A 15454-nucleotide genomic window follows, 5' to 3' on the forward strand; every position below is an offset into this window, starting at 1 on the left:
TTTTCCATATGGTTCTTTTTATGTTGATGGCATGTTTAAAATTTATTTGCTGGGAACATACTTTTGTTCAAAAACTGGGGCTAACAATAACAAAATATACATATTCATGGTAATCAGATGAATATAGGTTTATGAGTGTTAAATGTATTTCGGATTAATTTTATGTTTAGTAGCCCAGTTTTTATGGCTCTCTGCTTGATTGTGATAGTTCATTTATTGTTTTAAATAAACAGTTAATATACAGATGGGACCAAAAGTCTGAAATAACGCAATTTGACCCTCCAAAAAAAAAAAAAAAAAAAAAAAAATCTTAAAATATAGCTCAATTGCACTACATTGTGTCCTGAGTTCGAATCCCGCCTCTTTCTCTCTGACACTTCACTGTGCTGTCATAATAACAGCAAAAATGACAAATATAAATTTTAAAACAAGGTAAAACAGTTTGGTAACACTGCTTGAAACCTGTATAATGCATTATAAAGATATAAATAATGTATGTTGTAATGCATTATATATTTCCATAAATTATTGTAAACAAAATGCATTGTTATTTGCGGATTCATCTGCAATTGGTTGTCGTATGTGTTATACTATAATATATAATAATGCTTCAAGATATTTGAGCACTGATCAGGGAAAGTCTCAGAAACTCTTCTTGCTTCCACTGAAGCTCAGGATGCTCTTTGAATCATTGTAAAATCTTGCTGGAGAATGTGATCATCAGGATTAAAGATACGAACAAAGACCCCAGTGCTCAGTGGTTTAAAGGGGTCATATGATGTGGTTTCAATTCTTCCTTTCTCTTGGGAGTGCTACAAGCTCTTGGCGCATGAAGAAGATCTGTAAAGTTGCAAAGACTAAAGTCTCAAATGCCTCCACATATCTACGTCAGCATGTGGGAAGATTTGCATAACACCGCCCAGATGTTCACGCTGAGGAAAAAGGCACCTTTTATTCTCGTTGTAGTATTGTTGCTGCTGCTGCCAGGTCGTATAGATAGAGTGTGTTTTAACTGTGAAAGCGAAACTACTTTGTTTGGGCTTACAAAAGAGGACACAACTAGAAATCATGCTTATCTCACGTTTATAATGGGGTTTAATGTTTATGTCTCGTCGCTCTGGGACAGGGCATCACAATATGTTAAGAGGCCTAACATTTCCGTCACACCATTGAGGCATTCAGCCAATCACAATGCACTGGATAGCTGGCCAATCAGAGCACACCTCGCTTCTCAGACCGATGAGCTTTGTGAAAATCAACGCGTTTTTTTTTAATTTTTTTATCTTAAACCTCATAAACACCAAATATACCAAACGATGTTCTTTTTAGTAATGTCATATTAACTGGTTTAGTGTTTATCGTGTAATTCAAGACTGACATTAAATGAAGTGTCTAATACCACTGCACTTTAATTTTTCCTTTGCGTATAATCTTTGGACCTGAACCTGAAGGAGGATATATTGACACGTGATCAGGGAGCTGTAGTTAATTATTCATCCGCACTATCAGCTCTGCACTCTCACTGACGCTGTAACATTAAGGGACCTGAAACAGAAGAATTAGCTCAGATTCACTTGCCTGTTAATTACATATATTAAATGTAAATTGTGAAGTAAAATGTGTTGAAAATGTGGCTTAAATTGAGAAAGATATTACATTAATTACTATATATATAGGATCAGGTTGAATTCTCCAGGCTTACAATATAAAATATTTATTGTTCCCTTTTTATTATTTATTGTTCATTGATACTTCTCTTATCTCTCAATATGAGAAATGTCCAGTTAAACGGCACAAACAGTTCTGATTTATTATAGCCAGCACGGTATTGCTGCTTTCTACTTCTGCTTCCTGAACATTTTATATATAAATCTATTTTTAGAGTTTAATTTAGGCTAATAATAATCTTAAAGGTTGCATTCTTTGCTTTACTGCTTAAATTTTAAAGTCAAATTTTATAGGCTCTTTATTTATATTTTGCCATTAGACTTTAAAATGGAAAATCATGTACATTTCCAGTATGTTTTGATCAAAATAACCAACCTATACTCTTTTGTGTAAGGTAGATTGATTGGGAAAGTGCATTGATTTATATGATAACAGCGATGTCTTGTGTCCTCGTGTGGCTCTGAGAAAAAACACAGGTGTTAAGGTACAAGGAGCAGGTATTTGTATAGATGCTGAAATGTCCATTAAACCATTGACTAGATTGAGGAAGGGGCTCTTTCCAAAGGTTTTGTTCAGGGTCCTGGCAAATTGATCTGAACTAGATTCCAGCCTCCATGCAGAGTAACTCAGATCAACATGTTCATCACAAAATAAGTCATTGTGACAATATTTTCAAGGGGGTATGTCCAATAATGAAAGGGACTGACTCCACAGATCTGATATATATTCAAGAATGAAAGTAGTGTCTTGGACCCAGTTGAAGTCATAGACTGGTTTTAAAAATACAGAGTACATGTCAACTTCATGGCCATAATCCCTATTTACTGACAGCTTTGTGTGATGTTGATTAATTTGGAGGAAGAGCAGGTATAACGTCCCTCAAAATCCAGACGATTATTTTAATAATAATGAGCCGTTCTACAGAAGTGGTGCAAATTCAGGTTTGTATTGCCTTATCCGAAATATGCATGGGGTACACTAGAATCTTTGTATGTATTTTCACAATTTCAGCTAATGTTAAACGATGCCCAAAAACTGGTCAGTACCGAAACACAACAGAAAAGATGGAATATACAGAAAACAATAAATATCTTTACGCATGTTAATTCAGAATGGAATAGTGAATTTTATTGCACTTTTTGCAACCTGTTCTCTTCGTTGTTATGTTTCAGTTTATACAGCTAGTATGAAAATGGATCTTTTTAGTGCTACATTTAAGACGCTGAAGGTATAAAAATATTTTTTATACAGTGACAATGTGCTCCATCCTGGTGAGAAAAAATAGATAAATAAAATGCTGATGCAGGTGTTCTTCTAATACAGGGAATGAAGGAAACGAGAAAAGGGCCCATTACAATTTCAGCAGCTGTAACTTGATTTCACTGAAAAGAGGAGGCAATACAGCTTTTGTATGGTACAGTACTTATATCATCCTTTTGATTTAAAAAATATGTGTTATACATAAAAATAAAACAAATATGACATATAAAGTAAAACATTTCAAAGTCAAAAATCCACCTATATATAAACAGACTTGTTCTTGTTCTCGCCTCTAGGTGACGCTGTGGACAACATGAGTTTTTATAAACACTTGCACGTGCTGTGAGTATCTAAATTTGTTGTTGCATCCTCCCAATAAATTAAAAAGAAACGCCGGTTTTGGGGGAGAAAATTTATAATTCGACGGAAACGCATTCTACAAAATTAATAAAGAAACAGCAAAAAGCTTGAATGAACCCAAAGAACGCATGAACGCAAAATGAACAGCCTCTGGATGGGCAACGTGAGTTCAGTGGACAAAAAAAGACATGTTTAAATAGTGTACACTGATAAACATACTGTGTGTGTGTGTGTGTGTGTGTGTAGCTGGAGCCCTACATGGATGAAGAGTTTATCCTCAGAGCTTTTGCTCAAATGGGAGAAACAGTGCTGAAAGTCAGACTGATCCGAGACAAAATAACAGGGTGAAGTCTCTATCTATCTATCTATCTATCTATCTATCTATCTATCTATCTATCTATCTATCTATCTATCTATCTATCTATCTATCTATCTATCTATCTATCTATCTGTTAATAACCAAGTGTTAGGTTGTTGTTGATCTCTTCAGGCAAAATGCAGGCTATGGCTTCGTGGAGCTGATGGATGAAACCTCAGTAGAGAGATGTCTCCGGAAAGTGAACGGAAAACCTTTGCCTTTCGCCGCTCCTGTAATTATTCACAAGTCATGCTCACTTAAAGTATCCACCAGTTCATAAAATGTCATGCAGTAACCATTCATTATGATGTGATGTTACAGCCCAAGAGGTTCAAGTTGAGTCGTGCCACTTACAGCAAACAAGGTGAAAGCTGGTAAGAAATGCTTTTTATGTTTCTGAATGGGTTAAAGTTGCATTTGAAATGACTGCTGCAATCTAGTTCCTCAAGCAGCCAACTATTCAGAGAACTTACCGTGTGTGGATAGAAAGAAGAAGTGAAGCTTAATATATCATCGCAAGACTGACACATTCAGCTTCAGGAAATTAAATTAATTCTGACATGCTTTTAAACTCAGGGTTTAATTGTAGTATAAGAATTGGATTTCTAAAACGTTGCAATGTATTTACATCACCCTTGTTTTAACTTTGGGTTTAGTAGTGTCTAGTTACTCTGTTCTTGACTTTTGTAAGGCAGAGTGGGCCACAACGAAATACATTTGGACTTTTTCAGTTTGTGGGTTCAGAATATATTTTTTTATTTCACACTGGTCTAGTACAACTGTGTCACTTGGTTTCATAGTTACACGTTTTTCTTTATCTACCCTCCAAAAATGCAAGTGAAATGTCACTGCGGTTCCCTCCAGCTCGACTTTCTCCCTCTTCGTCTCGGACCTCACCCCAGACGTGGACGACGGCATGTTGTACGAGTTCTTTCATTATCATTTTCCCTCCTGCTGCAGTGGGAAGATCGTTCTGGACAGCGGGGGATACTCCAAGTGAGGATTCATGAATGAGTTCCCGTGGGAAGGTTTCCCGGTGCTCTCAGTGCCTTGCTGTTGTCTGTTCTGTAGGTGCTGTGGCTTCGTGAGCTTCGAGAGCGAGAGGGAGCAGAAGCGGGCTCTGGCTGAACTCCAGGGTGTTTCGGGACTCGGGAGGAAACCTTTACGCCTCAGTCTGGCTACGAAGAAGCTGTGAGTGTTTGTGAGGAGAGGAAACGATGAGACGTTCACAACAGTGTGGTTGCATTCCTCTCGATTTATTCTCGACTCTAACTGTGCTTTTGATACAAATACACCACTGTTTAAAGATCATAAAAATGTGACATTGATATGTCTAATCCTAAGGAATAAGAAAGAGTCGCCCGAGCACCAAAATTGCCAGTTCCATGCAGAAAGCTACAACAGCCATATCTTGTATCTGAACCAGTATTATTACCCACAGTCTACATATGACTGGAGCTATGATTACAGCTACACTGATCCTTCACAGAGCATCGCACAGGTGAAGGGGATTCTTTATCAGTATATCCAGTATCCTTTGCCTCTGTGTACAAATACACTTTATATTATTATTCTTTTTATTGCAGGTTGAAGAGATGGTTGAAGATGATGGCCTAGAGTGTAGGTTTTATTTGCATATTAGATCAGACGTCATATTTTCACATCACACTACATTAAAGCCTTGATTTCACTAAATGACGTGTTTCTCTCTGGGTTGCAGATCCAGACTGTGAGATAAATGTGATGGAGGTCAATGAGAGGTTTATGGAGCGCAGTGAGGAGCTGTACAGTGCTCTGATGGGGTGTTTCTTCCAGCCCCCCGAGTCCTGGGACGGGGTCACCTGTAGCGGGACATGTTTCCTCCCAGAGCCAGTTTATCAGTATGAGGAGATGGACTGAGAACATGTGCTCTCCTCTGATCATATACTATTTGTTTATATCACAAAGAACCCAGTGTTAAGTAACTGAGGGTGAACTAAAAATAGTAACATTAGTTTTTTTTTTTCTTTTTTTTTTTTTTTTAAGAATGCAGTTTATGACTGTATGTGATTTGTAGATGTGTATGAATGAAATTAGCTCTGGTTTGTTTGATGAGAAAAGTGTATAGTACATCATAAGTTTAGTAAAATAAATAACTACAGTTCTGGTTTAAACAGCAATGTCTTGTTTTTTTTTTTTTTAAGAAAATATTAAAACTAAAAATTAAAGCATTGGCACCTATTTTTTTTATTTTTATGCATCCAACAACATTCATGCAGCTTTGTAAACACAATAAAAACTAATAAAATAAAATGTGTGTGTGTGTGTGTGTGTGTATGTATGTATATATATATATATATATATATATATATATATATATATAAACATTTTAAAGCATTGCATATGTTTCCATTTAGCTCTGTACATCCAACAAATCCAAATGAAGTAAACATGGACAATTAATAAAATTAACTTAAAAAATTAAATAAATTAAAAATTAGGAAATAAATATGTTAGTGGATTGCGACAGGTTTCATTTATTGTAAATTAAATGGAAAATAATATTATAATGTATAATAATATATTTTGTTTCTTAAGTATCTGCAAACAAATTATGGTATTTTTTTTGTTTAGGACAGTCAAAAATTAGTTTTTTCGTTTATTAATGCTTGAATACTGTGTAAAACTGAGCACACAGAGGTTAATAATAATGACATATCAATGGTACATAACAATTAAATGAAATAAAATAAGAGCGTTATTTATATACATTTAAAGAAAGGGTGGGGTATTTTATTTATTTATTTATTTATTTTTTTTAATTTTTTTTTTAGTTTAGAGTTCAGTTACTTGCATTCTGGTGGGGTCCCGTGCCATCACGTGCTCTTGAAGGCTCTGCCCCTTAACGGAAGTACAAAGTGCATCAGACCGGAAGTCCCGAGTGAGGAGCGGCCCTGAGCTGAAGTAAGATCACTATATTTATTAATTTATCAGAATGAGCAAAAAAACAATGCTCTGACAGAGTCAATATGTATTACGTATGGATACGAAAGCGTCTCTAGATGTCTGACGAGGTTAAACGCGGAGGCTCTTCTGCAGCGTTTGGTTGTATCTGTGTCTGTTTATTTGATGCTAATACTGTGGACGGGTGTTGTAACGGGTTTCTGATTCTGAACTTATCCACGAGTAACCAAACCAGTCTGTTGAGTTTAAATAAATAAACACAATTATTTATGAAACGACAGTTACCAGCGGCATTTTTTTTGTTTTAGTACGAGTGTTTAGTTTGTAAGTTAGTTTGTAAGCGCACTTTCTTAGCATTCACTGATCTGCGGTCAGTTATTATGACTGACGTGAGGTTATTTTGCGTTCACTTGAAAAGAAACGCTTATACTATTAATATAGCAAAAAACTAAAACAAAAAAACATATATATATATATATATATATATATATATATATATATATATATATATATATATATACACACAATCATGATTAGTTACTACAGTCGCGTTAAAAGCTCTATATATTGATAATATGGTTATTTACATCTTATTTAATGGCTCAATCTTCCATAAGTCGCTCCCTATTTTCCTAAATAACCATACTAGTGCTCTATACTCCCTGTTACTGCAGTCTGAACTAAACTGAGTGTGATGTTTGTGAAGTATATCTGCTGACACTGTTATATGAGTAGCAGTTTGACACTACATTGTGTCTGTATTGTGTGTTTGTGTTTTACTCCTGTGTGAGACTGTATTCCTGTATTAATCATCACCTTCAGCTCACTGTCACAGCAAGTGAGAGCAGTTCAGTCACTTTACACTACAGTATGTAAGCTTTTAAGTGCACTTACCGTCATGATGTGTTTATCTGGATATCTAAACTTGTCTCTTATACATGAAGTCAAAGGCACAGACGGCTGTAATGCTACAGTAGCTGCTGACTGCTTCAAGTCATTGTAATATCACTGTGGATGATCTGACAAAATGTTTCTCTGTCCTCAGCATTTTCAGGATTTCCCGGATACACTTCCTGCTCTAGTTTGTCCCGAGGCGTCCGTCAGATCCCGCTGAATCTCCTTCAGTCATGTCGTACGGACGCACACAGCAGCGCGCCCCGCCGAAGGACTTCAGCAGCCTGATCCAGACATGCAGCTCCAACATCCAGAAGATCACACAGAACAGTGAGTGACCGGAGCATGCTGGCTAGTGCATCAGATCAGTGTGACAGTGATGAAGCTGTGGGAAAACCTGCACTGCCTTCACAGCGTGATTTCATTGTGTTTCTAGCGGCACAGATCAAGAGCCTGGTAAACCAGCTGGGATCAAAACAAGACACCAGTGACCTGCGGGACAGACTGTGAGTGTGTTTAGTTCTTGGTGTGTTTCCTGTTCCTCTTGTATTCTCAGTGTGTGTGATTTGTTTACAGTCAGCAGGTGCAGCACTACACAAACCAGCTGGCCAAGGAGACCAACAAACACCTGAAAGACCTCGGCTCGCTCTCTCTACCTGTCTCTCTGTCCGAACAGGTACGCTCGTGTGTGTGTGTGTGTGTGTGTGCAGGCTCGCGTTTAAACTCCAGAGAAACCTGTTTACATGAAGCATAAGGAAGTGAAAATAAAAATGGGAAGGTGATTTGTTTGAAGGTCTTATATAGTGTCTATCCTGACTCATTGAATTTCTTCTTTAAACAGAGACAGCAGAAGATCCAGAAGGACCGGCTGATGAATGATTTCTCCGCAGCTCTCAACAACTTCCAGGCAGTGCAGCGTCGAGCCGCGGAGAAGGAGAAGGAGTCCGTGGCCCGAGCCCGAGCAGGGTCTCGACTCTCAGTAAGATACTCTCCAGGAGTGATGTTGTCTACATTAGCTCTGATCCTAAACTTACTGAACAGTCTACACGGGCAGCATCCTTTAAAGTGACCGGGATTAGCTTACAACTCTATTATCAAACACAAAAATGAAATGGATCATATTTCCAGCTATGGATAGGTGAAATGTAAAAATTAAAGATCCATACGATCAACAATCTTACTACAATTCTTTTATATGTTCACCTTAATATGTTCACCAGTGCAGACAAACTTATTTCAGGTTTTTAAAAATATATGGCCCTGTAAGGAAAAAAAAAAACCTTTTATTTAATGTTATTTCATTATTATATCAGTGTGTGTGTGTGTGTGTGTATATATATATATATATATATATATTTATTAGTGCTGTCAATCGATTAAAAAAAATTAACTAATTAATCGCACAATTTTTTAAAATTAATCGCGATTAATCGCGATTAATCGCAATTAATCGCAATTAAAAGACTGAAACTTTTTGGATATGTAAATGTAAAATGTAAATAATTAATGTAAACTCAAGACAAAGAAACTATTTAAATTCAAAATATGATTGTTTATTGGAATTTTTGTTTAACTTGTAACACAGATTTTCTCATGTAAACAACATACCTGCAATAAACCATCAATATCCTCCAAATTAACTGTTGGCTTGAAAGCCATATTTATTACAGAAATAAAAACACAGGCATGTAAGTACCATTTGAATTTCAAAACAATCAATGCCAATAAAAAACAAAAATGATTTCCATGTTGAATTCTAAGTGGACTGCAAAAAAATTCCAAAGTATAGTCATTGCCATTGCTTTAAGTGGGCCGGTATGCACCAGTACTCAGTACCGCCACTTCCAAATATAGCTCTTGAGCGTACCGCCACCTCTCCGTGCGCCCAGAACGTGCTTGTAGCGTACCGGTTCGCTCATTTGGACATCTGTTTTAATAGAGGTTTTAATCTTTTACCTGCACTGCCGATTTTCAGAGCGCCCTTCACAATGCAAGCTTCCTAATTCATCTCACCCAGAGCAGAAACTACATTACCCATTCACCCTTAAGTTATACAAGTGAATAGCGCATGTGTCGCTTTTCCCACTGTTAAGTGTCAACAACTCAACGTGGCCGGAGAAGGTGTGTGAAACTCGTTGTGAGTTATACTAAAGCAAAATCTTGAGTATTTATTGTCTGATAAACATTAAAAACTGTCTGCGGAGGTTGAGTCGTCCTGCAGCCCCCGCTGGCTGCTCATTGGCTGCAGCATCTTTTTTCTAAGTTCTAAAAAAATACCGTAGACGGCAAGGCACAAATTTAGATATTCATTTATCTAATTAATCTATAGCCTATGCACAAAGACAATATGATCTTTTTGTCTCCTTTTTGTTTTAAAGCTTGATGAAGAGAGAGAGCGCAAGTTGCTGCAGCTGAGGAGGACAGTGATGCGCGCGTACAGGAGTGATTGACAGTTCGCGGCACTGTGTACAAAAAATACTCCGCTACACAATTATTTCGTTATATTCGTTTTAGCTTATTAACGTTAGCGTTACAGAAAGGTCTAATTTAAACAATGACATTTGAGTTCATGATTTTAATGTTGCTGTTTCTTGTGGCAGACTAAATGAAGAGTATAATGTTTCTTGTGGCAGACTGAAGAGTAATCCAGTTTTATACTGAAACTTTCCGTCTAAAAGTCCTTCCTTGGTCTTATCCATATTTCTTTGCACGTTGAACACACATAGGCCACAACTGGAAATAAAAAAAAAATGCAACCGCGTTAATTGCGTTATTTTTTTTTAACGCGTTAAATATTTCAAATTAATCGAATGCGTTAACGCGCTAATTTTGACAGCACTAATATTTATTCATTTTGCAGACTTTATAATATATATATATATATATATATTAGTGCTGTCAAACAATTAATCAAATTTTTTTTGTTTTATTTTTTTGTATATTTATTATGTATGTATAAATACACACAGTATAAATGTAAAAAAAAATATTTACATGTATATACTTATATTCATATAATTTATATTTTATATAAGTATATTAATACATATACAAACTTAACACATTTTTCTGAAATATATACATTCATGTGTGTCTATTTGTGTGTGTATATATATATATATATATACACACAGACAGTACACACGCATATATAATGTAAACAAAAACTTTCCTTTTGGATGTGATTAATTGTGATTGATCATTTGACAGCACTTCATTTTACTAAATAAAATATTATTTATTATAATATATTATATTATTTTATATTGTTATCAAGCTTCTGTCCATTCTGTAACATTTACCTTATACCATTCAAGCAAGACCCACTGGATAAAATTAATTCTGCACTATTTTTTTTTTATATTTTCCATATAACTATTGTCACTTAGTAAAATGGGATGCTGATACGGTTGTGTTTTCAGCGCCTTCAGTATTCATACAGTGGTCTTCAGTGAGGTGGTTTTGTGTTGTGATTTACTGCAGGCTGAAGATGGAGGTCATGAAGAGCAGCTGGTCTCCTTCGATAAGTATGTCTCAGAGCATGCTTTAGTCTGTGAGCTCCCAGCACTGAGTTAAAGCATGAGAGCTGAAAACATTCTGTGTGTGTGTGTGTGTGTGCAGTGATGATGATTGGGGTAAGACCACCACTCAGACAGAAGACGTGGCCATAACAGAGGAGGACCTGGAGCTCATCAAAGAAAGAGAAACTGCCATTCAACAGCTTGAGGTTGGTTTCCTCTTGTCCTGTCCTCACTGCCTGTCACACACACTATTCTCTTCCTCTCTTTGGCCTAATCAATGTCTCAGAGTGTCTGTGTTTGGGACAGAAAGTGCTGAAGAACTTAAACCACCGGTCGAAAGTTTGGAACATTTATGATTTGTATTAATGTTTTAAAAGTAGTCTGTTATGTTCACCAAGGCTGCACTTCAAAATAGGAGAATAATTATATATTACAAATTATTCAGAATTTGGGATGCATTTTAAGAACACTTTTCCCATCAACTGGTCACAATGCACAACAGCGCTGTATGCTTCATCAAAGACCCGTGTGCGCTCTGATGTAAACAAGCACGCATGACACCTGTTTCACACACACTCCGTCTGCAGTGTGTATGCAGTCTGTGTGTGGAGCAGAAGCAGCACGGACTCATTGTGCTTTCACACGGGACGTGTTGGGAGTCCGCTTATGATCCACAGCTGCTTACCACAAACACAACATTTATCCATTCCTTTGATTTCAAATCAAACATTGTTACTGAAAATACTTTTGCAGCATTGTGATTCTCTTATCACAGTACAGTAAATAATTACGCAACACATACGCACTGCAGACGGAGTATGTGTGAAACAGGCGTGAGAAGCACATGGCGGAGAGCGTTAGAGACGTTCTGGATGAAACCGCACTTCACTGTCTGACAGCAGATGGCGCTGGACAGCAGAAATGCAGCCGCCACTGCAGAAGCCCTATAAACATTGTTTCTGAATGGGGTTTAAATGATTAAAATAGTCATTCAGATCGGTGTGTTCGCAGTGGTGTTCCTCACAGCTTTATACAGTTTAGTTCTATTCCTCACATATTTAGACTTAATAGGCTATTTTATCTGGACTTCAATATACCCTAGATATTGTTTGAAAGTGTTTTGGTTCTTTATTGTTTGGTCATGCTTTACATTAAGGCTCTATTGATTGACATTAGTTAATTCATTAGTTATCATAAACTGCCTTTGGAAAATTATTCTGAACATTCATCTGCGGTATTTTCAATATTTAATAACATGATGTTCAAATCAAAAGTTGTTATTTAATGTTATTTAATGAGCTAACATGTAGCTCCTATAGCAAATGTAGCTATTGCTCATTATTAATGTTAATGTTCTTTATTAAATATATAATTATATAATATATATTTATATATATATAGTGATAGCTATTGGTCTTCAAAATTCTTTTGCACTTTAATCTGTGTAATCTCTTTAATCTGTGTAATTTGTTTTTGTACTTTCAATTTCGGTATCATGATAATACTGTTTACTGTGATAAAAGCATTAGCAATTGATTACACCATGATGATTTTATACCAGCATATCCCTAATAAATAAATGATAAAAAAAATATATATATATATATTTAACATTTTAGTTCATTACTGCAAATTAATGCAAGCTTCAGTGTCACATGATCCTTCAGAAATCATTTTAACATACTGATTTGCTGCTCAGTTATTGTCAGTTATTATTAATGCTTAATTATTATTCATGTTTTTATTTATTTATTATTAATGTTGAAAACACGTTTTTGTTGCTTAATATTGCTGTGGAAACTATGGCTTATTTTAAAAACAGATATCACCCAAAAATGTTAATTCTATCATCATTTACTCCTGTATGAGCTGCTTTCTTATGTAATAAACATAGAAGATATTTTGAAGATTGCTGGTAATCAAACAGTTGGTGGTTCCCATTGACTTCCATAGTATTTTTTCCCTTCCAGTATTTTTTTTTTTTTTTTTCAAAAACGATTCCAAACTTTTGACCTGTAATGTATATATGAAAAATACCCTCTTAAAGGTGAGCCATCAGGAGGATCTTCAGTAGTTGTCATTATACACTACACAGACCCTGTTTACACCTGCTGTTAAAATACAGTGCATTTCTGCATTCATAGATTACGCTTCTGTGCTGCTGTCTGTAATTTTATACTTCTGCTCTGATTGCAGTCGGACATTTTGGATGTGAATCAGATTTTCAAGGATCTTGCCGTGATGATCCATGATCAGGGTGAAATGATCGGTGAGTACAATCTGTCTCTAATCTATTTCAGCGGTACCTGGAGAGCTACCGTCTCATGGGTCTCATGTCTTTGTGCTGTGAAAACTTGATTTTTATGAAGTAAATAATTAAATATCACTTATATATTGTTAGTAATATTTCAAGATAGTCACTTACTGGACTGAAGCAACTTAGGTTTACTTGATCATCCGTACATCATTTTTAGAAACAAACAACAACATAAAAAAACATTAACATTTGCATATTTTGGGGAATTTTCATTTTTTCACCCTCAAGTTTGAGCTCCATATTCTCAACCATAAACACATGCAAACTTTTTTTACAATTGTTTAAATGGAGCAATACATTTGTGGACCGTTTCATTACATTCTGACTCTCATATTTTAGGCATTACAGGTTTAAATGGCTATATATGATTCTTTGCTTTACTGTCAAAGAATCTAAATCAAGAAATGTTTTTATATCAATATATAGTAATAGTGTAAACTGAGCATGTTTGACATAAGGTTGTCATATTGCCTGAAACACCCTGTAATCTCTAACCAAAATGCATTTAACTATGTGTGACTACAGATAGCATAGAGGCTAATGTGGAGAGTGCAGAAGTGCATGTGGAGAGAGGAGCTGAGCAACTCCAGAGAGCCGCTCACTATCAGGTACAGCAAGAGCTTCAACAGTACACACACACACACACACACACACACACAGCTATGGCATTTTAGATGTGTATCAGAATCCAAAACCATGCATGTAGCATAAATACATATTAAAAATAATGAGAATCTTTTCTGTCTTTCATTGTAGCAAAAGTCTCGTAAGAAGATGTGCATCCTGGCAGTGGTCCTTGCCTTATTGGTTGGCGTTATCGCTCTTATCATCTGGGCCTCGACAAAGTGAAGACCCTACCTCTATCCTTCCCCTTTTTCTCTCATTTCTTTAATTTATTTTCCCACTTGCAAACCCAGTGCCATCCACAGGGGAGGCTCTGAGCAGCACCTGCAGGTCCAGCTCTGTAGTTTTGCAGGGTTATGTACAGTATAAAGTGGCATAAGCGAAGGTAACCTTCCCTAGACTCTCCCCTCCGAAACCTTAGGTCATAATGAAAGGAGGATGAGCTCACGGATGGAGCGGGGGAAACGTGATATAACATTTCATTTTGATTCTTGTGATATATTTCTAGCACTAACACTACTTTACATTTCTTAATAAATCCAGGTTATTTCAATTTGAGAATTTCTTCGGATTGCGATAAGGTGTAAAATGATTTTTTTTTTTTTTTTTTTTTTTTTTTTTTTTTTTACATCTTACTGTAATATAATTTTGGCTTTAGATGTTTTGTACATTGTACATTTAAACTCTTTCGGATTTGTCAAGTCACTCCAAAGGTTAACAACAAACTGCTTAGATGAGCTGCAAAATGAATCGTACATTAGACACAACGTTATTAATACCGTAGACTAGTAGAACTGCAAATACGAAGCAGCAATGATATCTAAAGCGCAAACATTTCTCAACTTTAGTTTCAGTGCTGTTTCTGGTGTTAACTGATAGGTTTATTACACAGCTCTATTATATGGTGGTCATACAGCTGTAAATGTGTTGTATAAGAACTCGTAATCAATATTATGGCTGAAATTGATTTGTATATTACAACATTAAAAGTCTGCACAATACATAAAGATTATGTAAAAAGATTTGCAACCATACTTTTAGAACATGCAAAAGTGATTGTCCCTTTTTTAAAATTGATTTATATGACTTCTATGAGTATGTGAGTAAAGAAATGTCTTAATCAAACCTGTCTTTCTGGTTCTCTATTAGAAATGTTGAAGCCACATTTAGCAGTGGTGAAACGAGCACCGTGAATGTGAGCAGTCAGGATATGCTATATATTTCAGAAAGTACACTGTGTACGCTATATTAACCCAGTGTTCTCTGCAGTCTGTTGATTGGCTTTGGTTGTCTGTGCTAATTAAAGTTTAGGGCTTTTATTACCCTCTAGGCTTACCATTAAAAATAGCCAAACTTTGCCAGGCAACTACTGGAACTGTTTTGGCTTTAGACATGAATGAAACCACAAATGCTGTGGCTTTTTGAGGGCCGGTTTCTAATGGACCAGACTTAATCCAGAAATGTCATTTGGTGGACAATAATAAGAAGCCACCCATAAACAACTAACTG

The 15454-nt window shown here is 35.9% G+C and overlaps 2 protein-coding genes across 2 annotated transcripts; both read left to right on the forward strand.

The window, feature by feature from the left end:
• Positions 1 to 3017: 3017 nt before the first annotated feature.
• trnau1apa (tRNA selenocysteine 1 associated protein 1a) lies at positions 3018 to 5654 on the forward strand. Its single transcript, XM_026290169.1, has 9 exons — positions 3018 to 3451; positions 3535 to 3632; positions 3779 to 3878; positions 3968 to 4020; positions 4511 to 4642; positions 4718 to 4837; positions 4991 to 5147; positions 5233 to 5266; positions 5367 to 5654. Exons 1-9 carry the CDS (start codon positions 3428 to 3430, stop codon positions 5543 to 5545), a joined length of 897 nt encoding a protein of 298 aa, XP_026145954.1. The 5' UTR covers positions 3018 to 3427; the 3' UTR covers positions 5546 to 5654.
• Positions 5655 to 6467: 813 nt separating this feature from the next.
• Positions 6468 to 15070, forward strand: LOC113119164 (syntaxin-12-like). Its single transcript, XM_026288411.1, has 10 exons — positions 6468 to 6589; positions 7635 to 7813; positions 7920 to 7989; positions 8060 to 8159; positions 8325 to 8462; positions 10967 to 11010; positions 11105 to 11210; positions 13201 to 13273; positions 13847 to 13929; positions 14078 to 15070. The coding sequence occupies exons 2-10, from the start codon at positions 7717 to 7719 to the stop codon at positions 14168 to 14170; spliced, it is 804 nt and encodes a 267-aa protein (XP_026144196.1). The 5' UTR covers positions 6468 to 6589; positions 7635 to 7716; the 3' UTR covers positions 14171 to 15070.
• Positions 15071 to 15454: the final 384 nt, after the last annotated feature.

This window comes from Carassius auratus, chromosome 19, assembly GCF_003368295.1.
Source record: "Carassius auratus strain Wakin chromosome 19, ASM336829v1, whole genome shotgun sequence".
NCBI lineage: Eukaryota > Metazoa > Chordata > Actinopteri > Cypriniformes > Cyprinidae > Carassius > Carassius auratus.

Bases quoted from the DNA above. Each gene is read 5' to 3' on its own strand.
- LOC113119164 (XM_026288411.1), top strand. From the start codon at position 7,717: ATGTCGTACGGACGCACACAGCAGCGCGCCCCGCCGAAGGACTTCAGC. The intron at 8,463-10,966 runs GTAAGATACTCT...GATTTACTGCAG, and splicing joins GAGCAGGGTCTCGACTCTCA to GCTGAAGATGGAGGTCATGA. The intron at 11,011-11,104 runs GTATGTCTCAGA...GTGTGTGTGCAG, and splicing joins CAGCTGGTCTCCTTCGATAA to TGATGATGATTGGGGTAAGA.
- trnau1apa (XM_026290169.1), top strand. From the start codon at position 3,428: ATGAACAGCCTCTGGATGGGCAAC. The intron at 4,021-4,510 runs GTAAGAAATGCT...GGTTCCCTCCAG, and splicing joins AGCAAACAAGGTGAAAGCTG to CTCGACTTTCTCCCTCTTCG. The intron at 5,148-5,232 runs GTGAAGGGGATT...TTTTTATTGCAG, and splicing joins CTTCACAGAGCATCGCACAG to GTTGAAGAGATGGTTGAAGA.